The 27,658-nt window shown below is 49.1% G+C and overlaps 1 protein-coding gene across 2 annotated transcripts in view; it reads left to right on the forward strand.

Moving 5' to 3' along the window:
* TRAF3IP1 (TRAF3 interacting protein 1) overlaps positions 1-27,658 on the forward strand; it is a 1,208,890-nt gene that overhangs the window by 115,094 nt on the left and 1,066,138 nt on the right. For both annotated transcript variants that reach the window (XM_030210669.1, XM_030210670.1), the window contains exon 3: positions 7,045-7,206. In XM_030210669.1, the coding sequence (XP_030066529.1) occupies positions 7,045-7,206 (162 nt within the window). The remainder of the gene's footprint in view (positions 1-7,044; positions 7,207-27,658) is intronic.

Raw genomic sequence — 27,658 nt, forward strand, 5'->3', positions numbered from 1 at the left:
ATCCTCCCATACCTCTGGTGGGGAAGACTTTGTTGAAACTCAAGCAAGACCGAGGCACCATGATTCTGATTGCTCCCTTTTGGCCGCGTCAGATCTGGTTCCCTCTTCTTCTGGAGTTGTCCTCTGAAGAACCGTGGAGATTGGAGTGTTTTCCTACCCTCATCACACAGGACGAAGGGGCGCTTCTGCATCCCAACCTCCGGTCTCTGGCTCTCACGGCCTGGATGTTGAGAGTGTAGACTTTGCCTCTTTGGGTCTGTCAGAGGGTGTCTCCCGCATCTTGCTTGCTTCCAGGAAAGATTCCACTAAGAGGAGTTACTTCTTTCTATGGAGGACGTTTGCCGTCTGGTGTGACAGCAAGGCCCTAGATCCTCGCTCTTGTCCTACACAGACCCTGCTTGAATGCCTTCTGCACTTGTCTGAGTCTGGTCTCAAGACCAACTCTGTAAGGGTTCACCTTAGCGCAATCAGTGCATACCATTACCGTGTGGAAATTAAGCCGATCTCAGGACAGCCTTTAGTTGTTCGCATCATGAGAGGTTTGCTTTTGTTAAAGCTCCCCGTCAAACCTCCTACAGTGTCATGGGATCTCAATGTCGTTCTCACCCAGCTGATGAAACCTCCTTTTGAGCCACTGAACTCCTGCCATCTGAAGTACTTGACCTGGAAGGTCATTTTCTTGGTGGCAGTTACTTCAGCTCGTAGGGTCAGTGAGCTTCAAGCCCTAGTAGCTCATGCTCCATATACCAAATTTCATCACAACAGAGTAGTGCTCCGCACCCACCCAAAGTTCCTGCCGAAGGTGGTGTCGGAGTTCCATCTGAACCAGTCAATTGTCTTGCCAACATTCTTTCCCCGTCCTCATTCCTGCCCTGCTGAACGTCAGCTGCACACATTGGACTGCAAAAGAGCATTGGCCTTCTATCTGGAGCGGACACAGCCCAACAGACAGTCCGCCCAATTGTTTGTTTCTTTTGATCCCAACAGGAGGGGAGTGGCTGTGGGGAAACGCACCATATCCAATTGGCTAGCAGATTGCATTTCCTTCACTTACGCCCAGGCTGGGCTGGCTCTTGAGGGTCATGTCACGGCTCACAATGTTAGAGCAATCGGCCCCGGTCACTCCCTCGGCCCATGGCCCGCGGGACTGAACCCTGTCTGACCCGGTTCTTCGAGACCGAGGGGGATCGACCTCCTCCTCCTCCATCCCTGCGGGCACCGATGACGGGCACCGGAAGAAATCCAAGAAACACCGTCATCGGTCGCCCTCGATGCACCCGGGCTTCGGTACCGGTGAGGAGTCGACGCCGAAGCGTCCTCGTCGAGAGGAGAGATCCCCTTCGGTTGTGGAGGTACCGACGCGTCAGGGTCCCAGCACTTCGGTGCAGTCTCCTGGACCCGAGCAGCTTCCAGCACCGACACCTCTACCGGCCCCCCCGTCTTTCCCGGCAGCGGGCCTGGACGAGTGCCTCCGAGCCATCCTTCCGGGGATCCTGGAAGGGCTGATGCGCCAGGCTGTGCCGGCGCCGGGGGTGCTTGCGCCCTCGGCGCTGTTGACTGTGGCGCCGGCAAGCTCTAGCCCGTTGCCGAGGCTGTCGACACCGCCGCCGCTTTCGGCGCCGGTCTCGACCGCCACGCAGGTGGAGTCCCCGTCGACGTCGATGGAGGGAGCTTCATCCCCGCCGGCGCGGGAGTCCACCGCTCGACGACACCGAGGCCTCGGTGCCTCGACGTCGAGCCGGGCCCGGTTAAGGACTCAGCTAGATGAGCTTATGTCCGATACCGAGGAAGAGGCCTCGTGGGGGGAAGAGGAGGACCCCAGATATTTCTCCTCAGAGGAGTCTGCAGGCCTCCCCTCTGACCCCACGCCTTCACCGGAGAGGAAGCTCTCACCCCCTGAGAGCCTCTCCTTTGCCTCCTTTGTAAGGGATATGTCTATTTGCATTCCCTTCCCCGTGGTCTCTGTGGATGAGCCGAGGGCTGAGATGCTCGAGATCCTCGACTATCCATCACCACCTAGAGAGTCCTCCACGGTGCCGTTGCACAATGTCCTCAAAGAGACACTGCTTCGGAACTGGATGAGACCGCTATCTAATCCCATCATCCCCATGAAAGCGGAATCCCAGTACAGAATCCACTCGGACCCAGAGTTAATGCGGCCCCAATTGCCCCATGACTCGGCGGTCGTGGATTCTGCTCTCAAGAGGGCACGGAGTTCGAGGGATACCGCCTCGGCGCCCCCGGGGCGGGAGTCTCGCACTCTGGACTCGTTTGGGAGGAAGGCCTACCAATCCTCCATGCTCGTGACCCGCATCCAGTCATACCAGCTCTATACGAGCATCCACATGCGGAACAATGTGAAGCAACTGGCGGACCTGGTCGATAAGCTCCCGCCGGAGCAGTCCAGGCCTTATCAGGAGGTGGTCAGGCAGCTGAAGGCGTGCAGAAAGTTCCTGTCCAGGGGTATCTATGACACCTGTGACGTGGCATCTCGTGCTGCGGCCCAAGGTATAGTGATGCGCAGGCTCTCATGGCTGCGTGCCTCTGACCTGGACAACCGCACCCAGCAGAGACTGGCCGACGTCCCTTGCCGGGGGGATAGCATTTTTGGTGAGAAGGTCGAGCAGCTGGTGGACCAACTGCATCAGCGGGAAACCGCCCTCGACAAGCTCTCCCACCGGGCGCCTTCAGCATCCACCTCAGCAGGTGGATGTTTTTCCCGGGCCCGGCAGGCTGTACCCTATTCTTTTGCAAAGCGTAGGTACACCCAGCAGGCCCGAAGGCCTCGTCAGGCACAGGGACAGCCCCAGCGCGCTCGTTCTCTTCAACAGCGTGCGCCTAAGCAGCCCCCTGCGCCTCCACAGCAAAAGCCGGGGACGGGCTTTTGACTGGATCCACGGGAACATAGCCGCCCTCAAACTGTCTGTACCGGACGATCTGCCGGTCGGAGGGAGGTTAAAATTTTTTCACCAAAGGTGGCCTCTCATAACCTCCGACCAGTGGGTTCTCAAATAGTGCGGTGCGGATACGCCCTGAATTTGGCCTCCCTGCCACCAAATTGTCCTCCGGGAGCTCAATCCTTCAGCTCCCATCACAAGCAGGTACTTGCAGAGAAACTCTCCGCCCTTCTCAGCGCCAATGCGGTCGAGCCCGTACCACCCGGGCAGGAAGGGCAGGGATTCTATTCCAGGTACTTCCTTGTGGAAAAGAAAACAGGGGGGATGCGTCCCATCCTAGACCTGAGAGGCCTGAACAAATTCCTGGTCAAAGAAAAGTTCAGGATGCTTTCCTTGGGCACCCTTCTGCCAATGATTCAGAAAAACGATTGGCTATGTTCCCTGGATTTAAAGGACGCATACACTCACATCCCGATACTGCCAGCTCACAGACAGTATCTCAGATTCCGCCTGGGCGCACGGCACTTTCAGTATTGTGTGCTGCCCTTTGGGCTCGCCTCTGCCCCACGAGTGTTTACAAAGTGCCTCGTGGTGGTAGCGGCGTACCTACGCAAGCTGGGAGTGCACGTGTTCCCATATCTCGACGATTGGCTGGTCAAGAACACCTCGGAGGCGGGAGCCCTCCAGTCTATGCAGTGCACTATTCAACTTCTGGAGCTGCTAGGGTTTGTGATAAATTACCCAAAGTCCCATCTCCAGCCAGCACAGTCTCTGGAATTCATAGGAGCTCTGCTGAATACCCAGACGGCTCAGGCCTTCCTTCCCGAAGCGAGGGCCAACAACCTCTTGTCCCTGGCTTCGCAGACCAGAGCGTCTCAGCAGGTCTCAGCTCGGCAGATGTTGAGACTTCTGGGTCATATGGCCTCCACAGTTCATGTGACTCCCATGGCTCGTCTTCACATGAGATCTGCTCAGTGGACCCTAGCTTCTCAGTGATTTCAGGCCACCGGGAATCTAGAAGATGTCATCCGTCTCTCCACCAGTTGCCGCACTTCACTGCTCTGGTGGACCATCCGGACCAATTTGACCCTGGGACGTCCATTCCAAATTCCGCAGCCCACGAAAGTGCTGACGACGGATGCATCTCGCCTGGGGTGGGGAGCTCATGTCGATGGGCTTCACACCCAGGGTCTGTGGTCCCTCCAGGAAAAGGATCTGCAGATCAACCTCCTGGAGCTCCGAGCGATCTGGAACGCACTGAAGGCTTTCAGAGATCGGCTGTCCTGCCAAATTATCCCAATTCGGACAGACAATCAGGTTGCGATGTATTACACCAACAAGCAGGGGGGCACCGGATCTCGCCCCTTGTGTCAGGAAGCCGTTGGGATGTGGCGTTGGGCTTGCCAGTTCGGCATGCTCCTCCAAGCCACATACCTGGCAGGTGTAAACAACAGTCTGGCCGACAGACTGAGCAGAGTCATGCAACCGCACGAGTGGTCACTTCATTCCAGAGTGGTACGCAAGATCTTCCGAGAGTGGGGCACCCCCTCGGTGGACCTTTTCGCCTCTCAGACCAACCACAAGCTGCCTCTGTTCTGTTCCAGACTACAGGCACACGGCAGGCTAGCGTCGGATGCCTTTCTCCTCCATTGGGGGACCGGCCTCCTGTATGCTTATCCTCCCATACCTTTGGTGGGGAAGACCTTACTGAAGCTCAAGCAAGACCACGGCACCATGATTCTGATAGCGCCCTTTTGGCCCCGTCAGATCTGGTTCCCTCTTCTTCTGGAGTTGTCCTCAGAAGAACCGTGGAGATTGGAGTGTTTTCCGACTCTCATCTCGCAGAACGACGGAGCGTTGCTGCACCCCAACCCTTCAGTCCCTGGCTCTCAAGGCCTGGATGTTGAGGGCATAGACTTCACTGCGTTGGGTCTGTCTGAGGGTGTCTCCCGTGTCTTGCTTGCCTCTAGGAAGGATTCCACTAAAAAGAGTTACTTTTTCAAGTGGAGGAGGTTTGTCGTTTGGTGTGAGAGCAAGGCCCTAGAACCTCGTTCTTGCCCTGCACAGAACCTGCTTGAATACCTTCTGCACTTATCAGAGTCTGGCCTCAAGACCAACTCAGTAAGGAATCACCTTAGTGCGATTAGTGCTTACCATTATCGTGTGGAAGGTAAAGCCATCTCTGGAGAGCCTTTAGTCGTTCGATTCATGAGAGGCTTGCTTTTGTCAAAGCCCCCTATCAAGCCTCCTACAGTGTCATGGGATCTCAACGTCGTCCTCACCCAGCTGATGAAACCTCCTTTTGAGCCACTGAATACCTGCCATCTGAAGTACTTGACCTGGAAGGTCATTTTCTTGGTGGCAGTTACTTCAGCTCGTAGGGTCAGTGAGCTTCAAGCCCTAGTAGCTCATGCTCCATATACCAAATTTCATCACAACAGAGTAGTGCTCCGCACCCACCCAAAGTTCCTGCCGAAGGTGGTGTCGGAGTTCCATCTTAACCAGTCAATTGTCTTGCCAACATTCTTCCCCAGGCCGCATACCCGCCCTGCTGAACGTCAGTTGCACACATTGGATTGCAAGAGAGCATTGGCCTTCTACTTGGAGCGGACGCAGCCCCACAGACAGTCCGCCCAATTGTTTATTTCTTTCGACCCTAACAGGCTAGGGATCGCTGTCGGGAAACGCACCATCTCCAATTGGCTAGCAGATTGCATTTCCTTCACTTACACCCAGGCTGGGCTGGCTCTTGAGGGTCATGTCACGGCTCATAGTGTTAGAGCCATGGCAGCGTCAGTGGCCCACTTGAAGTCAGCCACTATTGAAGAGATTTGCAAGGCTGCGACGTGGTCATCTGTCCACACATTCACATCACATTACTGCCTCCAGCAGGATACCCGACGCGACAGTCGGTTCGGGCTGTCGGTGCTGCAGAATCTGTTTGGGGTGTAAATCCAACTCCACCCTCCAGGACCCGAATTTATTCTGGTCAGGCTGCACTCTCAGTTAGTTGTTCTTCGTAGGTCAATTTCTGTTGTACCCTCGCCGTTGCGAGGTTCAATTGACCTGGGTTCTTGTTTTGAGTGAGCCTGAGAGCTAGGGATACCCCAGTCGTGAGAACAAGCAGCCTGCTTGTCCTCGGAGAAAGTGAATGATACATACCTGTAGCAGGTGTTCTCCGAGGACAGCAGGCTGATTGTTCTCACCTACCCTCCCTCCTCCCCTTTGGAGTTGCGTTTTCATCTTTTTGCTTGTCATTCAACTGGCGGGAGCGGTCGCGCACGGGCGGGAAGACGGCCGCGCATGCACGGTGGGCGTGCCCTGCGTGCGGACCGCCCGCGAAGCTTCTTCCGGTTGGTGGGGGCTGCCGCGGACGTCAACCCCAGTCGTGAGAACAATCAGCCTGCTGTCCTCGGAGAATACCTTCTACAGGTATGTAGCATTCGCTTTTGTGGTTGATAGCAGTTAGGCAGTTTTTGGGTTTAGAGTTAGTTTGTGAAGTGATGGAGCTGATGCTAGGGGTAGGAGTAGCCGCATTTTGTGGAGTGGTGGGGTAGTGTAGAGGATAGTCTTTGGGGTGAAGGCATTTTGGGGCATTGGGAGAATAGAGAATGGGGAGAAGTAGTTTGAAGGAAGTAATTTCTCAGCTGCTGTGTTTGTGTACAGTATCTACGATTCTGTGATATAAAAGTTAGAACTCTTCCCATAGAAATGCATTGGGCCATTTTTGGGGGTGGGATGGGGGTTTATTATTCTGGAACCTGGGTCAAATCTGACTTACTTTTGAACTTCTTTTAACCAGTTTCTCCTGCATACCAAGTTTCATCTAATTTGATTAAATTTTCAGAGTTATCCCCCCGCCCCCTCTCTCAACAGATAGATATTCTGAACCCTTTCTGTATAATTCTTTCCTGCTTCCATGGGTTTTCTAATGTCTATGTACAATTCTTAGCTTGTTGAAGAGACACAGATTGATTAAAGTTCTCTGTTAGAATTTTTGTGAATTCTTAGAGGTTATGGATTGCGAGAGACTGGAGAAGGATTAAGTTTTATTCCTTATTTTCAAGATAATGGTGGGTATGGAAAAAACTGTGCTCTACATATACAAAACATATTTTGAGAGATTTTTTTTTTAAAATCTTAATAGGATAAAGATGCAAAGATCGGTTTCCTTCAAAAGGCAATAGATGTTGTAGTGATGGTGACAGAAGAACCACTGTCAGTAAAACCAGCTCGCATCATAGCAGGACATGAACCTGAGAAAACCAATGAACTGCTCCAAGCAATTGGGAAGTGCTGTCTCAGCAAGGTATGACATTTGTTGACTATCTAGTAACCTGCTGTAACAGAGAAGTATTTGTTCCCCTGCTTTAGTCTGCATTCAGTTATCAAATCTAGTAACTCTGTGGGGAAACTGTGTTACATCCTTCTAAATATTTGAATTTTTATATTTTGTTTCCTCTTTCCCCTTTGTTTTATGTTTCAATGATTTTATTGAAGACAAAATAAACATAAAGTCTGTGCATAAGAGGCACATGATACAAACAGGGCACGTAGCTAGCAGTCAACACCTTAGAGCTTCGGTATACATAACATCGTCTTCAAACTTTTAACTTTTACTCCATCTTCCCAACTAAGCATGAAATCCACGGGTTCTTGGCCACTCCCCTGCCCCCCCTTACTATCCTATCCCCCTTCCACCTTCTCCCTCCCTTATCTGCCCCCCCTTCCCCCCTTCCCTTATGGATAACACTGTGTAAGCTGCAATTCTCAAACACTCATTACTGCTTTGGTCAATCATAGCTTATTAAGTACAAGACTTCTACCATGGTGTGTGAGATTATCTATAAAGGGTCCCCAAATCTTTAGGAATCGAGTTTTTCTTTTGTAGGAGCCTTTGGCTTCTTTCACCTCCCACATCATTAATTGGTGTATTTGATTCCTCCAGTGCCAAAACTCAGGGGGTTCTGAAGAAGCCCATGACTGCAAGATACACTTCCTTGCGAGCAAACAGAGTTTACGGCAGAGTAGTTTTTCATCCGCTTTCAGGCCCCTAAATGATCCCGGATAATCCAGGACCAGTTGAATAGATGTTCCTTGGACTGGCTGGACAACATGAGGGATAAGAATCCCTCCACTCGTCTCCAGAACTGCCGTACAAGTGTGCATTCCCAAAATGCATGATAATAGGTGTTTTCAGAAATATTACATTTCAAACAAACAGGTGTATGGATCCCTCCCACTCTAAATAGTTGAACCTGTGTAAAGTAGGCCCTGTGTACCACTCGAAAAGCACATTCGCGATAACTCACCCCACTGACCAATTTAGGTATTCCCTTAATATGAGCAGCAATATCCCAATCAGCAAGGCGTTTCACCACATCTGCTTCCCATCTTTGCCTAAGCTGGACTAGCTCTTCCCCAGGCCTCAGAGACCATATCTTCCCCTGGATACTGGAAATAGAGGGAGCCTCTTCTGCGAGCTCCATAAACAGATCCTGAATCTTCTTGCCCAAGCCAAATTTCACTGCTTCTTTATTTGAGGACCTAATATAATGTTTTAGCTGACAGTGAGCAAAAGTATCGCCCCATTTTATAGATTCAGGTAGGATCAGTTGCTCTAATGCTTTAATCTCGCCTTCTGAATTCACCACTTGCCCGACATTGCTGACGGCCACCTGTGCCCACCTCACAAAAGTCTTATTCGCCAACCCGGGTAAAAATCCTGGATTCCCCATAATTGTTAAAAGCTCTGTTGTGTGTGCATCCCCCCCTCCAAACATTTCCCCCCAAATTTCCATGCGGCCTGCATGGGGCCCAAAAGCACAGATTGCCTAATGACCATTGGTATTGAAGATCTGTTTGCATGTAATAAAGATATCAGTGTGTACTGTCGAAAGAGAGCTCTTTCCTTCTCAAGAGGTGTATTATAGCCAGTGGAAAAGACCCAGTCCCTAACATGTCGTAAGAGACATGCGATATTATAATATTGCAAATTAGGTAGTCCCAGCCCTCCCTGCTGCCAGCCTCCCCATAGGCGTGTTAGTCGTATTTTAGCCTTTTTGTGTACCCAGCAGAATCTCATAATTAAACGATAAAAAATTCTAATGTCTTTCTTTAACAAACACAGTGGTAAAATTTGTAGCATATATAGTCACCTGGGAAGGATTACCATTCTAACGAGGCATAGTCGCCTTGACAAAGACAGTGTTAGTGGGCGCCACAATTGCAATTGCTGCTCTGTTTTGTCCAGAAGTCTCTTAACATTTAGTCTATAGAGCTTCTTTTTCTGCGTTGTAAGAAGGACCCCTAAATATCTAAATGAGTCCACCTCCCAGCGCAGAGGGAACTGCTCCGGCCAGAGTCGCCTTGTGCTAACTGGTATCGCTAGCACCTCTGATTTATCAAAATTTAATTTGAACCCAGAGTATGCCCCAAATTTTTGGAAGATTTCTAAAAGGGCTGCCAAGGATTCCCTTGGTTCCGTGAGCAAGACCAGGAGATCATCAGCGAACGCAGCAACATTAAACTCCTGAGCCCCAATCTGTACCCCATGAATAGCCGGACATGAACTCAGATCTTGAATCAAGGGATCCAGATACAGGGCAAAGAGCAAAGGGAACAGAGGGCATCCCTGTCTAGTCCCACGCCGGATCCCCAAATCCCCAGAGCTTACCCCATTTACCATCAGTCTAGCCCGTGGGGAAAAATACAATGTAATGATCGCCTGCATAAACCATCCCTGAAATCCATAGGTATCTAAAACAGTAAATAGAAAGGGCCACTCCACGCGATCAAACGCCTTTTCAGCGTCAAAACTAATCATAATGGAGGCCTCATTGGTCGTCTCTAAACGTTCTAAGGAAGCTAAGATACGCCTTATATTCCGTGCAACCGATCATCCCTGTACGAACCCCACTTGTGCCTCATGTACTATATCTGGGAGCACTCTACGCAATCTATTAGCTAGTATTTTCGCTAACAGTTTTACCTCCTGATTTAGAAGAGATATAGGTCTATGAGATGTCACCAATGTGGGGTCCCTCTGGTTTGGGCAGAACTATAATCTGAGCTAAGTTAAGATGGTCCGCTAGACGACCCAAGAATTAAATGCATTAGTTAGCGCAGACACTATGGGGTCTCCCATCATTTTATAGAACTCTGCCTTGAGCCCGTCAGGACCCGGCGCTTTCCCCACCTTACTATTAGCAATTGCCCAACTAACCTCGTCTGTGGCAACAGGTGCATTCAGTCTTCTGTTATCTGATTGTATTATGGTTGATGTCACAATATTCCCCAAGTACAGATCTCCTGCTAAGCCTCCCTCATCCTCCATATCATATAATTGCTGGAAAAAAGTTTTAAATACTTCTCTTATTTCTTCATCAGTATGAAGAAGCCATCCCTCGTGTCTGAGTGTCAGAATTTGTCTCGAGGCCTGCTTTGGGGCCGCCAACCTTGCCAGCATTTCCCCCCCTTTATTCCCATGTTTATAAAGTTGGTATTTATAATACTGTTGGGATTTAACTGCACGGTCTTATAATAAAGAATTTAGGGTGGTTTGGACTGCCATAATGTCCCGGCGGACCCCAGGTGAAGGTTGTACTCCAAATATCCGCCGCAATCCCCTTAATTGCTTTTCCAACCGCAAAATCTCCCGGTCCCTGACCTTATGGTGGCTAACATAGCTGATTATATCTCTGTGCAGTACCGACTTGGCTGCTTCCCATAACAAAGTGGCATCCGTTGTGGGTCCCTCATTATGACGCAAATACTCAGTCCACTTCCCTAGTAAATACTCCTTAAACTTCCCATCAGCGTACAAATAACTAGGGAATGACCAGGTCTTCGCACAGGAGTTTTGAGTCCCGGGGGTCCACACCGACCACACCGTGGCATGATCTGATATTACACAGGGACCAATTTCAACCTCTGCAATGTCCGAGAAAATTGACCGCGAGAACAGCAAATAGTCTATTCTTGAATGCGTGTTATGGGCTCTAGATTGGTGTGTGTATTCCCTGTCAGAGGGGTGTAATGTCCTCCAAACATCTATAAGGTCAAGTAAAGAGCAAAAGTTGGGTAAGCCCCTGGTCCCAGGTTGTCTCTGTCCAGAGGGGGATGGGATTTATCTACGGTAGGATCCCACGTCATGTTAAAATTCCCACCCAGTAACAAGGGGATTGCCTCTACTTTGTTAACACCGCCACCAGTTTTTTTATAAAAATTAAGGTCCAGCTGATTTGGGGCATATATACTGCCCAATAAAACTTGGTGGGTCACCAGCGCAGAAACAAAAATAAAGTGTCCATCGGGATCTCTCACAATATTAGTAAGCTGTGTAGCCACTCCTTTCCTGATGAGGATAGCTACTCCACCCTTACGCCTGACTCTCTAATTTAGCATGTTCACTGTCAGTTAAATGCGTTTCTTGCAAATATACAATGTCTGCTCTAATACGCTGTAGATAATGTAATATTTTGGATCTCTTGATTGGGGAATGAATACCCCCAACATTCCAGGTTACTATCTTAACCAGGATCCAATAAATTCACATAGGTGATCTGCCATGCCACATCTATTTCCTCGGAGAAGAGCCAGCCCAGCCCCTGGCCCCTCCTTTTCTTCCTCCCACAATTCTTAGTCATATTTGCTGCCCTATTGTCCGTTAACCAAAGCATATCAGCCATTGTTCCTACTCCCGCTATCCACAGTGTATCCCGCCCTGCCTGATCCCCTACCCGCCCCAGATCCGTCCCTTCCCTCCCGGCCTTCCCAGCACACTTCCCTACCTTTACCATACCCTCACTTTTCCCTGATAAACCCCTGAAGGTGTTAGGTCACATTTAACGCCCTCTCCACCCCAAACCTTGAATTCCTGAACATCCTCGGACCCACCCTGTCAATTACTCCCTCGCTTCCTATCTCCAACAGTGAAAACAATCATTCAGTGATGCATAGCCTCATCCCAACAATACCCCCCAGCTAATCACGTATCCCCAGAGTGGAGGAGTGGCCTAGTGGTTAGGGTGGTGGACTTTGGTCCTGGGGAACTGAGTTCGATTCCCGGCACAGGCAGCTCCTTGTGACTCTGGGCAGGTCACAACCCTCCATTGCCTGCCGCATTGAGCCTGCCATGAGTGGGAAAGCACGGGGTACAAATGTAACAAAAATAAAATAAAAAATAAATATCAATTCAACATATGCGCTCAAATCTCCAATACAACCAAATGACTTCAACCAGCCCCATAAGGAGCCTCTGTTGTCCAATCGTAATGCAGTTCCATGCACTCGATCTTCCAGGCATAGTTAATATGTCTGCAGAACTCCATAGTGTCATTCTTTGTGGAGTGGAGGAGTGGCCTAGTGGTTAGGGTGATGGGCTTTGGTCCTGGGGAACTGAGGAACTGAGTTCGATTCCCACTTCAGGCACAGGCTGCTCCTTGTGACTCTGGGCAAGTCACTTAACCCTCCATTGCCCCAGGTACAAATAAGTACCTGTATACAATATGTAAGCCGCATTGAGCCTGCCATGAGTGGGAAAGCGCGGGGTACAAATGTAACAAAAAAAAAATCCAAGAATAGTAATCAATTATAATCAAAACTCTTCGTTATTTATATTCCACCTGTGCTGTGGCGCCATCAAATACAATTCCAGCTATGGTTCCTCTACCCAGCTCAGCGCTCACTGTCCAGCATCTGTACAAACTTCTGCGTTTCTTCCACCGAGGAATAAATGTCTGTGGAAGATTGGTATGTAATCCTCAGCCTTGCGGGATATAACAGCGCAAATCGAATCGTGCGCTTCACTAATTCTGAGCAAATAGGGGAGAATAATTTCCGTTGAGCAGAAACCCCCGCCGAATAATCTTGAAAACATAGTACTTTCTGGGCTCCGCATATCAGCTCCTTACCGCCTCGAGTCCGCCTGCATGATCGCCGTTTTGTGAGCGAAGTTGAGAACCTTGCAGATTACCACTCTTGGCTTTGTTGCATTTGCCTGCTTTGAGGCCCAAGCGCTGTGCCCTCTCGATCCTCAAAGGGCCCAGTTCTGCAGGTAGCGCCAGATCCCTAGTTAGCCAGGACTCCAGGAAACGTTTTAAATCTTGTTCTCCTTGATTTTTGGGTATTCCCACCAGGTGTAAATTATTACGTCTGGACCTGTTTTCTAAGTCCTCTATTTTTTCAGCGTAAGCTTCAACTTGTTTTTTGAGCTTGGTTTGAGCATCTTCTAATTTCACCTTGAGGTCTTGCACGTTGCTGGTGCACTGCTGATACGCCGCCATATCTTCCCCGATTTGGGTAACATTGTTGTGTAGAGTTTCCAGCTTGGCTGCCAGGGTGCCCATTTTTTTCCCAAGATCGCTTCCATTGCGCTGGTGGCCTCTCCAACAATTTCGACTGCCCATGCAGATGCCACCTGTGAGGCCGCCGGACTCACCGGAGCTGCCATTGTCGGTTTGCCTTTTTCTTTGCGCAAATTCTTGGTTGCCATCTGTAGAATTCGGCTCAAAATTATGGCAGCGGTATCCGCGATGGTTGCACGTCATGTAGGGTGATTTCCACGCTGTTTCTTGGGCTGTTTATTGCCGATTTGGCGATTAGAGAGCGGGAGCGAAACTGTTAGCGTCCGCTCCCGAGCATAGCGTCACGTGACCCCCTTCCCCTGTGTTTTATTAGAGCTGAGATTTCTCATGTTCAAGGAATATTTTATTATACGTTTGGCATGTATGTCGCTTTGAACACATAGCTGGAAACCTGGAAACCTATCTATAATTTGAGTGGAGGAGTAGCTTAGTGGTTAGTGTAGTGAGAACCTGGGGAGCTAAGTTCAATTCCCACTGCAGCTCCTTGTGACTCTGGGCAAGGCACTTGAACAAGATGGACTGTTACAGATTTCTACACAGACACCATATTCCAGAAGAATCCTTCACCTCAGTTGTAGATGCAGAACATGATTCTCATCTGATACAAAATAGGGAACTGCAAAAAAAACATGCAAACAAAAACAAAGACCAGACTGTGCATATCGTGCAACACCACAGAAATAGAAAGAAATGCATGTTTCATACAGGATGTCCACTTGCTCTCCCAGTCAGCTTCTCTATCAAAGCCGCAGTAGTGATTCCCGTGCAGCAAATGAGAGAATGCCCATAGGAATTGAATGGGCTTCCTCATTTACCGCACCGGGAATCGGTAGAGCGGCTTTGTGAAAGAGGCCATTAACCCTTTCTTGCCCCAGGTACAATACTTAATGAGCCCACTAGGGACAGAGAAATTATCTACAAATAATAAATAGTAACATAGTAGATGACGGCAGTGTTGGATTATTTGTAGTAAATAATTAGCAGATTTTTATACACACAGCTTCAGCTTTAGAAATGTTAATTTCTTTTCTTCATCTCTCTCACATACACCCCAGAATAATTCACTGCTGAGTCACTTTAAAGTTGAAGTAACAAAACATCTGTTTACTCACAGTTTTAGTTAGATTGATATTCAGAAGGCTTATATATACATAATATAATACATTTGGTTTATCAGCTCTTTCCATGTGCTTAGATGGTAATGGATGCTCACACCATAGATCCTCAGATTAGGAGAGACCATTAGAGCTCCATGTGCTGTGCCTAACCCCCACAGGAAGTTGCATGGGTGTGACCTCTCTAGGCAATTCACATCAGAGGTCACAGAGTAATCACAGAGAAAACATTGCTGACAGACAATGCATGTAAAACACAATACATTATTCCAACAAACCCCTTCTCATGCATAACTGTCATGCAATTATTAATTCATACAAAGTCCAAGCTTTATTCGCAGATTCTCAAAAGGTTCTCTGGGTAATGGTTTGGTCATGATGTCAGCTGTCATCTCACTGGTGTGACAATAGTGTAGACTGATAACCTCTTCTTTCGCCAGCTCTCGCACGTTGTGATATTTCGTTGCGATGTGCTTGGTGCGTGACTGAACCTTGTCATTCTGTGACAGTCTGATGCAGCTCTGATTATCTTCCATTATCTGGATTGGTCTCTGTTCATCTATTCCAAAATCCAGCAAAAGTTTTTCAATCCACATCAGTTCTCTGCATGCTTCTGATACAGCCACATATTCAGCTTCTGTAGAAGACAGACTCACAATACTTTGTTTATGACTGGCCCAAGAAATTTGTACATTTCCATACATAAACACATATCCACTTGTGGATTTATAATCAGAATGATCCCCTGCCCAATCTGAATCACAGTAACATATTAGTTTTGGATTACTATTGGCTGAAATCTTTAATTTACAATCAATGGTACCTTTTAAATACCTTACCATCCTTTTAACTGCAGTCCAATCTGATTTGGTAGGTGAGCTGACCCTTCTGCTCAAAATTCCTACTGCATTTGCTATATCAGCCCTGTATGTGGTAGTTAGATATAAAAGCTTACCTATGGCTGATCTATATTGGATGTTATCTGGTAAAGGTTCTCTTACTGTTTCATCCTTCAGAAAATCAGTGATCATGGGAGTGCTTACAACTTGGGCATCTTGCATACCTAAACTTTCAATAAGCTCATTTATTTTCTGCTTCTGGCTTAGAAGATAAGAACCATCATTTGTTTCTCAATTTCTATACCAAGATAGTATGACACATTACCAAGTTCTTTTATCTCAACATTCAGGTTTAAATATTTTACAATGTCCTTGTACTCTTGCTCACTTTCGCTTGCAATGAGCAGATCATCAACAAAAGCTAAAATGTATGCATATTGTCCATTTCTGCACCTAGTGTACAAGCATTTATCTGCTTCACCTTGCTTAAATCCTAAATTTGTCAATATTTCATGCAATTTGTCATTCCAACATTTTGCACTTTGCTTTAATCCATAAAGACCTTTGTTTAATTTACACACTAGCTGTCTTTGTTTTGTATTTATGAAACCTGTTGGCTGTTCCATGTACAAGTCTTCAGTTATATCTCCATGAAGAAATGCTGTTTTCACATCAATGTGGTTGACTTGCATGCTTTTGAGACTGCAATGCTCAGAAGTGTTCTAATTGTCGTGTGTTTCACTACAGGTGCAAACACTTCATCAAAATCTTCTCCATATTTTGAAGATATCCGTTGCGACTAATCTGGCTTTATACCTTTCCACTTTTCCTTGTGCATTCCTTTTAACTTGAATACCCATTTGCATCCTATAGCTTTCTTGCCAGGAGGTAATTTTGTAAGAATCCAAGTTTTATTTTTATGCAATGAATCAATTTCTTCTTGTGCAGCTTTACGCCATTCAGCAGCTTCTTCTGCTGGCATTTTCTCAATCTCATCCCATGTTAAGGGCTCTTGAGCTTCTGCTGACTTTGTTAGGTAAGACAGTCTTGGGGGTGGAACACCTTTGTTTTCCCTGGATGAGCGTCTGACAACAGGTTGGTCTGACCTTTCCGCATCCTCTAAATCTGAGAGTCCTTCTCCAATTGATTCCCCTTCTCCAACTGTACTGTCTTCTTCAATGATCCTTTCTGTGTCTGCTTCCTCTGCCTGTTCCTCGTTAGATACAGATGAGTTGCTTTCAGACATCTGCCTTGGTATGGCATTTATATACACTGGCATGTCTATTATGGTTCTAGTTTCATATTCTGGATGACAAGGCTCATCTGGGATAATCCAGCCTTTATCAACCCTTTTGTTTTCATCAAAATATGTAACATGTCTTATGCCAACAATGCCAGTTTTCAGATTCAAATTCTATATCCTTTGTGTCCTGGAGCATAGCCAACTAAAATGCCCCTTTCTGTTGTGGAATCCAGCTTATGCCTTCTTTGCTTTGGTACATGAGCATATGCTGTACTTCCAAATGTTCTTATGTGTGACAGGTTTGGCTTCCTACCATGCCATGTCTCATGTGGTGTGCGCTCAGCGCCTTTAGTTGGCATTCTGTTTTGTAGGTACACTGCTGTGAGAATGGCTTCCCCCCATAGTCTTTTAGGGAGATTGCTATCTGACAGCATACATCTGGTCATTTCCACAAGTGACCTAAATTTTCTCTCTGCAACAGAATTTTGCTCTGGTGTATAAGCTACTGTTGTGATATGCTGAATGCCTTCTTGTTCTAGAAATGTGCGCATGCTTTGTGAAGTGAACTCACCACCATTGTCGGTCTGAAGAACCTTTGGTTTTCTTTCAAATTTATTGCTCACCATGGCTACGTATTTCTTCAGCATGTCTGTGACTTGACTTTTTTCTTTCAGCAAATAGGCCACACAGTATCTAGAGAAATCATCCAAGAATATTAGCACAAATCTGTTATTTCCCAATGATGGGATATTAAACGGTCCACATAAGTCACTGTGTATTAAGTCCAGTACTTTATTACTCCTATTTCCTGTGTATGCAGGAAATGAGGGTCTCACACCTTTTTGAGTAACACAGTCTATGCATTTCTCCATTTTACCAGTATCTGCACTTATTTCAATGCCTGTAGCAAGTTGCTTACTGTGAAGATCCTGGATCACCTTAAAATCACGATGTCCCAGGCGGCGGTGCCAGATTTCCAGACTACATTTACCATCATTCTTCCTTACTTGCGCCATATGTGAGGCTTCACCTGAAATGCTCAGTTTATAAATATCATTATGCATAAAAGCTTCAGCATACACTTCATCATTTTTAGAGATTGTGCACTTACTGTTTTCAAAATGAATCACAAATCCCTTCTTATCTAATGTAGATACACTAAGCAAATTGCAAACTGCTTGGGGAATATACAAGACATCACTTACAGGAATTTCTTTAACTTCATTAGACACTTTGCATTTTAAGAATCCAATGCCTTTTGCTTGGATCTTAGCAGTCCCTGCGTTTGCAGTATTAAGAATACCTTCTTCTGGACACATTTCCTGAAAGAAATCCTTACAATTGGTTAAATGGCATGTGCTCCCCGAATCCAAAATCCAAGTACTTTCATTTGAATTATTATTTACCATAGTCAAAGATTTTTCTGCCATTAGAAAGCTCTTATGTTTATCATTGTCCTTTGTACATTTCCTGCTTGGAAAAATTCTTTTGTTCCATTGGCTTAGGTGAGCTAGAGGGGGTGTTTTGTGTTTCCTTACACCATTTAGATACATGTCCCTCCTTTCCACATGAGTAGCAAATCAGCTTGCCCTTGGGTGGAGTTTTCTCATAGCTCCGCCTTCCTCTATTCTTTGCCAAGAAATTTGTTTCATTTCTCTCTGACTGTCTTTGAGAACACATCTCCTCAGAATCATTAATTATGCATTCCTGCCTCAGTTTTGATGCTGCCTGTTCAAACGATTGCCCTTCAATGGCTTCATTCACAGACCTAAAAACATCAAACTTCTTTGATAGTGAGGTAAAAAGAAATGCTCTTTTCAATGCATCACACATGGGAATTCCAGAAAGTTCTAGCTTTTGAAATGAAGACATAAGATGCATAATGTGATCATTACACTTACTTTTATCCCTTAATTTGGTTTCATTCAACTCTGCCAACCAAATTGGTTGCTGTTTTGCATATGTAGTTGCATACATAGTTCTCAGTTTATCTAAAATTTCCTTTGCTGTATCTTTTGCCTCCACCAATATGGCTTGTTTCTCTGAGAGAGCTTCAAAAAACATGCACTTCACATAATAGTTTGCATTGTCCCATTCAGCCATATTTTCAGCTGTTCTGTTTTGGTCTAAACATATACTTAATTTCTTTCTCCGAGGACAAGCAGGCTGCTTGTTCTCACTGATGGGTGACGTCCACGGCAGCCCCTCCAATCGGAAACTTCACTAGCAAAGTCCTTTGCTAGCCCTCGCGCGCCCGCGCGCACCGCGCATGCGCGGCCGTCTTCCCGCCCGAAACCGGCTCGAGCCGGCCAGTCTTCTTTTGTCCGCACTCGGTACGGTCGTGTTTTCGCCGTGTCGAGCCCCGGAAAGTCGACCTCGCGCGTCCAATTTATTTTGACGTGTTCTTTTTCTTCGGAAAAGTTCTTTTCAGTCGGGAAGTGCTCCGGAAACCCTCTCCCGGGTTTCGTGTTAATCCTCCCCGTACTTCCAGCTTTTTGCCACGATAAGTTTTCTTTCGTCGTCGGGGTAGGCCTCTTTTCGGCCTCGGTCGAGATTTTCTCCCTTACAAATTTTTGGTGCTCTTTTTCCGTCATTTCGGACTTTGATTTCGCCGGCGCGATTTTTCCGCCCATGACATCGAAGCCTTCCAGCGGCTTCAAGAAGTGCACCCAGTGCGCCCGGGTTATCTCGCTCACTGATCGACACTCGTCGTGTCTTCAGTGTCTGGGGGCCGAGCACCGCCCTCAGAACTGCAGTCTGTGTTCCCTGCTTCAAAGGCGGACTCAGGTAGCGAGACTAGCCCAGTGGAACGTGTTGTTCTCGGGCTCTTCGTCGGCATCGGCACCGGGATCTTCGAGTGCATCGACGTCGTCAGCGTCCAGACCATCTTCCTCGGCCGCCCCTGCATCGAGTGCATCGAGGCATCGGGCCTCTGCATCGGCGCCGAGACATCGGATAGCTGCATCGACGTCGGTGGTACCGGGACCTCGTCTGCTGATGTCGTCGGACGGTGGTGCATCGTCAGGAGTGCAGGTGAGGGCTGTCCATTCCCCTGCTGGTGGCGGTGAGCCTTCGGGTGGGTCTCCTCCTACCCTGAGGGCTCCTGCGGTACAGCCCCCCCGAGACCGACCTCCTTCGGCCTCGGCCCCGAGGAAGCGACGGATTGGTTCTACGTCCTCCTCATCGGTGCCGGGGAGCTCCGGTGACATGCTTCGGAAGAAATCGAAGAAGCATCGACAACCGGTCACCTCCCCGCGTCGGCACCGAGAGCTCTGGGGTCGCCGAGGGAGTCGGCACCCAGCAGGCATCGGCACCGAGAGGACCGCTCACCCTCTGTTCAGGAGGTGTCGATGCGCTCCACTCTGGACAGCCCGGAACAGCCTCCTCGCCCGGAACAGGTTCTGACGTCGACGCCTGCATCGACCTCTCAGCCTTTTTCTGCAGCCACTCTAAACGAGAGCCTCCGGGCCGTTCTCCCAGAGATTCTGGGAGAGGCTGTTGCGCCCTACCCCTCCGGTACCGGCGGTGCTTGCGCCTCCGGTACCGTCGAGCGTTGGCGCTGGCTGGCCCATCGCCCAGGTTGAGGTCCCCGACGCGGTACCGCGTGCGGTGCCGACCGCGGCCACCTCCCAGGAAGGCTCCCGACTACGTCGGTGGAGGGAGCTTCGCCGATGCGGGCGAGGGAGTCTACCTCTCGACGCCCCCACCGTGGACGGGGTTCCACCGAGTCGAGCAGGGCGAGGTTGCAGACACAGGTTCGTGAACTTGTGTCTGACACCGAGGGTGAGGCCTCGTGGGAGGAAGAGGAAGATCCCAGATATTTCTCTGACGAGGAGTCTGAGGGTCTTCCTTCTGATCCCACTCCCTCTCCTGAGAGACAGCTTTCTCCTCCCGAGAGTCTGTCTTTTGCTTCCTTTGTCCGGGAGATGTCTACGGCCATCCCCTTCCCGGTGGTTGTGGAGGACGAGCCCAGGGCTGAAATGTTTGAGCTCCTGGACTATCCTTCTCCACCTAAGGAAGCGTCCACTGTTCCCTTGCATCATGTCCTGAAAAAGACATTGCTTGCGAACTGGACCAAGCCATTAAGTAATCCCCACATTCCCAAGAAGATCGAGTCCCAGTACCGGATCCATGGGGACCCAGAGCTGATGCGCACTCAGTTGCCTCATGACTCTGGAGTTGTGGATTTGGCCCTGAAGAAGGCTAAGAGTTCTAGGGAGCATGCTTCGGCGCCCCCGGGCAAAGACCCTAGAACCTTAGACTCCTTTGGGAGGAAGGCCCTACCATTCTTCTATGCTCGTGGCCAAGATCCAGTCTTACCAGCTCTACACGAGCATACACATGCGGAACAATGTGCGGCAGTTGGCGGGCTTGGTTGATGCTCTTCCCCCTGAGCAAGCCAAGCCTTTCAGGAGGTGGTCAGGCAGCTGAAGGCGTGCAGAAAATTCCTGGCCAGAGGAGTTTATGACACTTTTGATGTTGCGTCCAGGGCCGCTGCTCAAGGTGTGGTGATGCGCAGGCTCTCATGGCTGCGTGCCGCCGACCTGGAGAATAGACTCCAGCAGCGGATTGCGGACTCGCCTTGCCGTGCGGACAACATTTTTGGAGAAAAAGTCGAGCAGGTGGTAGAGTCTCTCCACCAGCGGGACAACCGCATTCGACAAGTTCTCCCGCCGGCAGCCTTCAGCCTCTACCTCTACAGGTAGAAGATTTTTCGGGGGAAGGAAGACTGGTCCTTATGCTTCTGGTAGCGTAGGTACAATCCTCCTTCCCGACAGCCTGCGGCCCAGGCTAAGCCCCAGCGCGCTCGCTCTCGTCAGCAGCGTGCGCCTCAGCAAGGCCCCGCGGCTCCCCAGCAAAAGCAAGGGGCGAGCTTTTGACTGGCTCCAGCAGAGCATAGCCGACATCCAAGTGTCAGTGCCGGGCACCTGCCGGTCGGGGGGAGGTTGAAAGCTTTTCACCAAAGGTGTCCTCTCATAACCTCCGATCAGTTGGGTTCTGCAAATAGTCCGGCAAGGATACACCCTCAATTTGGCCTCAAAACCTCCAAATTGCCCACCGGGAGCTCAGTCTTACAGCTTCCAGCACAAGCAGGTACTTGCAGAGGAACTCTCCGCCCTTCTCAGAGCCAATGCGGTCGAGCCCGTGCCATCCGGGCAAGAAGGGCTGGGATTCTATTCCAGGTACTTCCTTGTGGAAAAGAAAACAGGGGGGATGCGTCCCATCCTAGACCTAAGGGCCCGAACAAATATCTCGTAAAAGAAAAGTTCAGGATGCTTTCCCTGGGCACCCTTCTCCCCATGATTCAGCAAAACGATTGGCTATGCTCTCTGGACTTGAAGGATGCCTACACACACATCCCGATACTGCCAGCTCACAGACAGTATCTGCGATTTCAGTTGGGCACACGCCACTTCCAGTACTGTGTGCTACCCTTTGGGCTCGCCTCTGCGCCCAGGGTGTTCACAAAGTGCCTCGCTGTGGTAGCAGCGGCACTTCGCAGGCTGGGGGTGCACGTGTTCCCATATCTCGACGATTGGCTGGTGAAGAACACATCCGAGGCAGGAGCCCTGCAGTCCATGCAGATGACTATTCGCCTACTGGAGCTACTGGGGTTTGTGATAAATTATCCAAAGTCCCACCTTCTCCCAGTGCAGAGACTCGAATTCATAGGAGCTCTGCTGGATTCTCGGACGGCTCGCGCCTATCTCCCAGAGACGAGAGCCAACAACTTGTTGTCCCTCGTCTCGCGGGTGCGAGCGTCCCAGCAGATCACAGCTCGGCAGATGTTGAGATTGCTGGGCCACATGGCCTCCACAGTTCATGTGACTCCCATGGCCCGCCTTCATATGAGATCTGCTCAATGGACCCTAGCCTCCCAGTGGTATCAGGCCGATGGGGGTCTAGAGGACGTGATCCACCTGTCCACGAGTTTTCTCAAATCCCTGTATTGGTGGACGATTTGCTCCAATTTGACTCTGGGACGTCCCTTCCAAATTCCTCAGCCACAAAAAGTGCTGAACACGGATGCGTCTCTCCTCGGATGGGGAGCTCATGTCGATGGGCTTCACACCCAAGGAAGCTGGTCCCTCCAGGAACGCGATCTGCAGATCAATCTTCTGGAGTTACGAGCGATCTGGAACACTCTGAAGGCTTTCAGAGATCGGCTGTCCCACCAAATTATCCAAATTCAGACAGACAACCAGGTTGCCATGTATTATGTCAACAAGCAGGGGGGCACCGGATCTCGCCCCCTGTGTCAGGAAGCCGTCAGCATGTGGCTCTGGGCTCGCCGTCACGGCATGGTGCTCCAAGCCACATATCTGGCAGGCGTAAACAACAGTCTGGCCGACAGGTTGAGCAGGATTATGCAACCTCACGAGTGGTCGCTCAATTCCCGTGTGGTACGACAGGATCTTCCAGGTGTGGGGCACCCCCCTTGGTAGATCTCTTCGCATCTCGAGTGAACCACAAAGTCCCTCAGTTCTGTTCCAGGCTTCAGGCCCACGGCAGACTGGCATCGGATGCCTTCCTCCTGGACTGGGGGGAGGGTCTGCTGTATGCTTATCCTCCCATACCTCTGGTGGGGGAAGACTTTGTTGAAACTCAAGCAAGACCGAGGCACCATGATTCTGATTGCTCCTTTTTGGCCGCGTCAGATCTGGTTCCCTCTTCTTCTGGAGTTGTCCTCCGAAGATCCGTGGAGATTGGAGTGTTTTCCGACCCTCATCACACAGGACGAAGGGGCGCTTCTGCATCCCAACCTCCAGTCGCTGGCTCTTACGGCCTGGATGTTGAGGGTGTAGACTTTGCCTCTTTGGGTCTGTCAGAGGGTGTCTCCCGCATCTTGCTTGCTTCCAGGAAAGATTCCACTAAGAGAAGTTACTTCTTCCATTGGAGGAGGTTTGCCGTCTGGTGTGACAGCAAGGCCCTAGATCCTCGCTCTTGTCCTACACAGACCCTGCTTGAATACCTTCTGCACTTGTCTGAGTCTGGTCTCAAGACCAACTCTGTAAGAGTTCACCTTAGCGCAATCAGTGCTACCATTACCGTGTGGAAGGTAAGCCGATCTCAGGACAGCCTTTAGTTGTTCGCTTCATGAGAGGTTTGCTTTTGTCAAAGCCCCCTGTCAAGCCTCCTACAGTGTCATGGGATCTCAATGTCGTTCTCACCCAGCTGATGAAACCTCCTTTCGAGCCACTGAATTCCTGCCATCTGAAGTACTTGACTTGGAAGGTCATTTTCTTGGTGGCAGTTACTTCAGCTCGTAGAGTCAGTGAGCTTCAGGCCCTGGTAGCCCAGGCCCCTTACACAAAATTTCATCATAACAGAGTAGTCCTCCGCACCAACCCTAAGTTCCTGCCAAAGGTTGTGTCGGAGTTCCATCTGAACCAGTCAATTGTCTTGCCAACATTCTTTCCCCGTCCTCATTCCTGCCCTGCTGAACGTCAGCTGCACACATTGGACTGCAAGAGAGCATTGGCCTTCTATCTGGAGCGGACACAGCCCCACAGACAGTCCGCCCAATTGTTTTGTTTCTTTCGATCCCAATAGGAGGGGAGTGGCTGTAGGGAAACGCACCATATCCAATTGGCTAGCAGATTGCATTTTCCTTCACTTACGCCCAGGCGGGGCTGGCTCTTGAGGGTCATGTCACGGCTCATAATGTTAGAGCCATGGCTGCGTCGGTAGCCCACTTGAAGTCAGCCTCCATTGAAGAAATTTGCAAAGCTGCGACGTGGTCATCTGTCCACACATTCACATCTCATTACTGCCTGCAGCAGGATACCCGACGCGACAGTTGGTTCGGGCAGTCAGTTCTTCAGAACCTGTTTGGGCTTTAGGATCCAACTCCACCCCCCGAGGGCCCTGTTTGTTCTGTTCCAGGCTACACTCTCAGTTAGTTGGTAAATTTTTTAGGTCAATCTCAGTTATGTCCTCGCCGTTGCGAGGCCCAATTGACCATGGTTGTTGTTTTGAGTGAGCCTGGGGGCTAGGGATACCCCATCAGTGAGAACAAGCAGCCTGCTTGTCCTCGGAGAAAGCGAATGCTACATACCTGTAGAAGGTATTCTCCGAGGACACAGGCTGATTGTTCTCACAAACCCGCCCGCCTCCCCTTTGGAGTTGTGTCTTCCCTTGAAGTGTATTGTCTTGCTACATACTGGACTGGCCGGCTCGAGCCGGTTTCGGGCGGGAAGACGGCCGCGCATGCGCGGTGCGCGCGGGCGCGCGAGGGCTAGCAAAGGACTTTGCTAGTGAAGTTTCCGATTGGAGGGGCTGCCGTGGACGTCAACCCATCAGTGAGAACAATCAGTCTTCTGTCCTCGGAGAATACCTTCTACAGGTATGTAGCATTCGCTTTGCTTGAAGGAGACATCCGAATCTTAGCTCCCATTGCTTATAATTATGTTCATTTAACTTAGGCACCTTGAGAGAGTGAAAAAATGGTGAATTTCCTCCCTCAGCCATGGCTTTCTGTTTGGTGTGGGGGGGGGGGGGGGGGGGGGGGGGGGAGAGAGAGACAGACTGAATCTTTCTTTTAAAACTTAAGAGAAAAATTTGGCTTTTTCACTGCCTGGTAATATTTCTCTTCTTCCTTTTTCAATTCCTGGGCTGGGCCCATAACCCTTTTGTTGGATTATTTGTAGTAAATAATTAGCAGATTTTATACACACAGCTTCAGCTTTAGAAATGTTAATTTCTTTTCTTCATCTCTCTCACATACACCCCAGAATAATTCACTGCTGAGTCACTTTAAAGTTGAAGTAACAAAACATCTGTTTACTCACAGTTTTAGTTAGATTGATATTCAGCAGGCTTATATATACATAATATAATACATTTGGTTTATCAGCTCTTTCCATGTGCTTAGATGGTAATGGATGCTCACACCATAGATCCTCAGATTAGGAGAGACCATTAGAGCTCCATGTGCTGTGCCTAACCCCCACAGGAAGTTGCATGGGTGTGACCACTCTAGGCAATTCACATCAGAGGTCACAGAGTAATCACAGAGAAAACATTGCTGACAGACAATGCATGTAAAACACAATACATTATTCCAACAGACAGAAAAAGACCTGCACGGTCCACCCAGTCTGCCCAACAAGATAAACTCACATGTGCCATTTTTTGTGTATACCTTACCTTGATTTGTACCTGTCTTTTTCAGGGCACAGACCATGTAAGTCTGCCCAGCACTATCCCCGCCTCCCAACCACCCGCCCCGCCTCCCACTACTGGTTCTGGCACAGACCGTATAAGTCTGCCCAGCACTATCCCCACCTCCCAACCACCAGCCCTGCCTTTACCTTTACTCTAGGTGCATGAGGATAGGCATCCCTTTGTGTATATTTCCCAAAAGTTAGCACTTGTACATGCAAGCACTGGCGTTCCTTATTTAACACCTTTAAATCCTGCTTGGTTACCCAGATTGGAAGTTGTTGGAGGACAAAGCCAGTTGTGGAAACAGCGTCATACGGTATAGGTTAATCCTTCCATAAAGGGGCAGAGGAAGGGCGCTCCATATTGTTTGGTTTGTTGCAACAATGAATCAACATTAATAGAGTAGAGCAGTCTAGGATTACCTGGGAGTTGTATTCCAAGATATTGAAATTTACGTGTCGCGCATTGCATAGAAAAGTCTCCCAATCCCATCGAAGGTGTGATCTTGTTGGCAGAGCCTCCAATTTGCCCATGTTTAATCGAAACACCGAAAACTCTCCATCTTGAAAGCTCTCCAGTAGTGTTGGGAGAGAGTGAACAAGGTCTACTAAGAGGTTCATTTTCAAAGCACTTATACTTACAAAGTTCCATAGCTTCCTATAGAACTTTGTAAGTCTAAAGTACTGTGAAAATACGTCTCTAAGTGTACCAAAAGATCATCTGCAAACGCTGAAATTTTAAACTCAGTGTGTCCCACCCTAATGCCTTTTTTGTATGTATTTTTTCTCTGAGGACAAGCAGGCTGAGTTGTTCTCACAACTGGGTCGACGTCCGCGTTGGCCTGGGAACTGGCATTTTCAATAGCAAAAAGAAAAACATTGCCAGAGCCTTCTGGTCATGTGCAGCGAGCACCGCGCATTTGTGGACTGATTTCCCGCTTGCCTCACGAGCGCATACCTCAGTTTCTTTTTTTCTGCGACGAGGAGCAGCAAAGTAGTTCTGTGGCTCCTGTATTCGTGCCCGGGAAAAGAGCTTTTTGTTTTTCTCATTCGACTTTTAGTCATTTGTTTCTTCATTTCTTTTTCTTCATTAAAAAAAAACAAAAAAAAAACTTCCTTTATTTTTCCAGTTGATTATTTTCCCCCTTTTAAGTTTCCTTTCTTTTCAACGCGGCTGTTTTTAGGCTGCGTGGTCAGGTTTCTACCTTTTTTGTGCTTTTTTACTTTGGCACAATTGAGTTGTTTGATTTCGCCGGTGCGGTTTTCCCTTCTATGTCATCGAAGACACCCAGCGGCTTCAAACGTGTATCCAGTGCCTTGGGCCCAAGCATAGCCCAGCTCGTTGTGCCCTTTGACTTCATATGAAGAAACTTGCTCGAGAAGCCCAGAAAGAGAAATTTTTTGGGACTCGGTCCGGTTCTTCGACATCAGCATCGACGACATAGAGGGAAGTATCGATATCGGGAGCAGAAGTATTCATGGCTGCTGAGAGCAGTGAGGTGTCGAGTAAGTCTCCGCTTGTCTTGAGGCCTCCTGCTGTGCCCCCCCGGGACCATCCATTGTTGGACCCGACCCAAAGGAGACGTGAGAATTCGATGTCCTCGTCGGCACAGAGGAGCCTCGGTGACGGGCATCGAGTGAAGGCTAAGAAGCACTGTCACTGTTCTCCCTTGACACACGGTGCCGGGAGCTCTGGGGCGTCTAAGGATTTGGCACCCGAGAAGCATTGGCGCTGGGAGAACCGCTTCCCCTTCATACGGGAGGTGCCGATGCATTGGCTTCTTAGCAGTCTGGTTCCTGCTCCTGAGTCTCAACCAATTCTGCTACCGAATGCTCCACCGGCCCCCCACTCCCAGCCTTCTCCAATGGTGGCTCTCGATGAGCGCAACCGGGCCTTACTTCCAGAGCTTCTGGAAGGACTGCTGTGCCAGTCTGCTTCAGCGTCGGGGGTGTTTGCGCCCTCTGTGCTGTCTGCTGTGGTGAGTTCTCCGTCCTCGGTGCCGCTTGCGGCTCCAGTGTTGGCTGCCACC

Source organism: Microcaecilia unicolor, chromosome 7 (genome assembly GCF_901765095.1).
Source record: "Microcaecilia unicolor chromosome 7, aMicUni1.1, whole genome shotgun sequence".
In the NCBI taxonomy this organism is placed as follows: domain Eukaryota; kingdom Metazoa; phylum Chordata; class Amphibia; order Gymnophiona; family Siphonopidae; genus Microcaecilia; species Microcaecilia unicolor.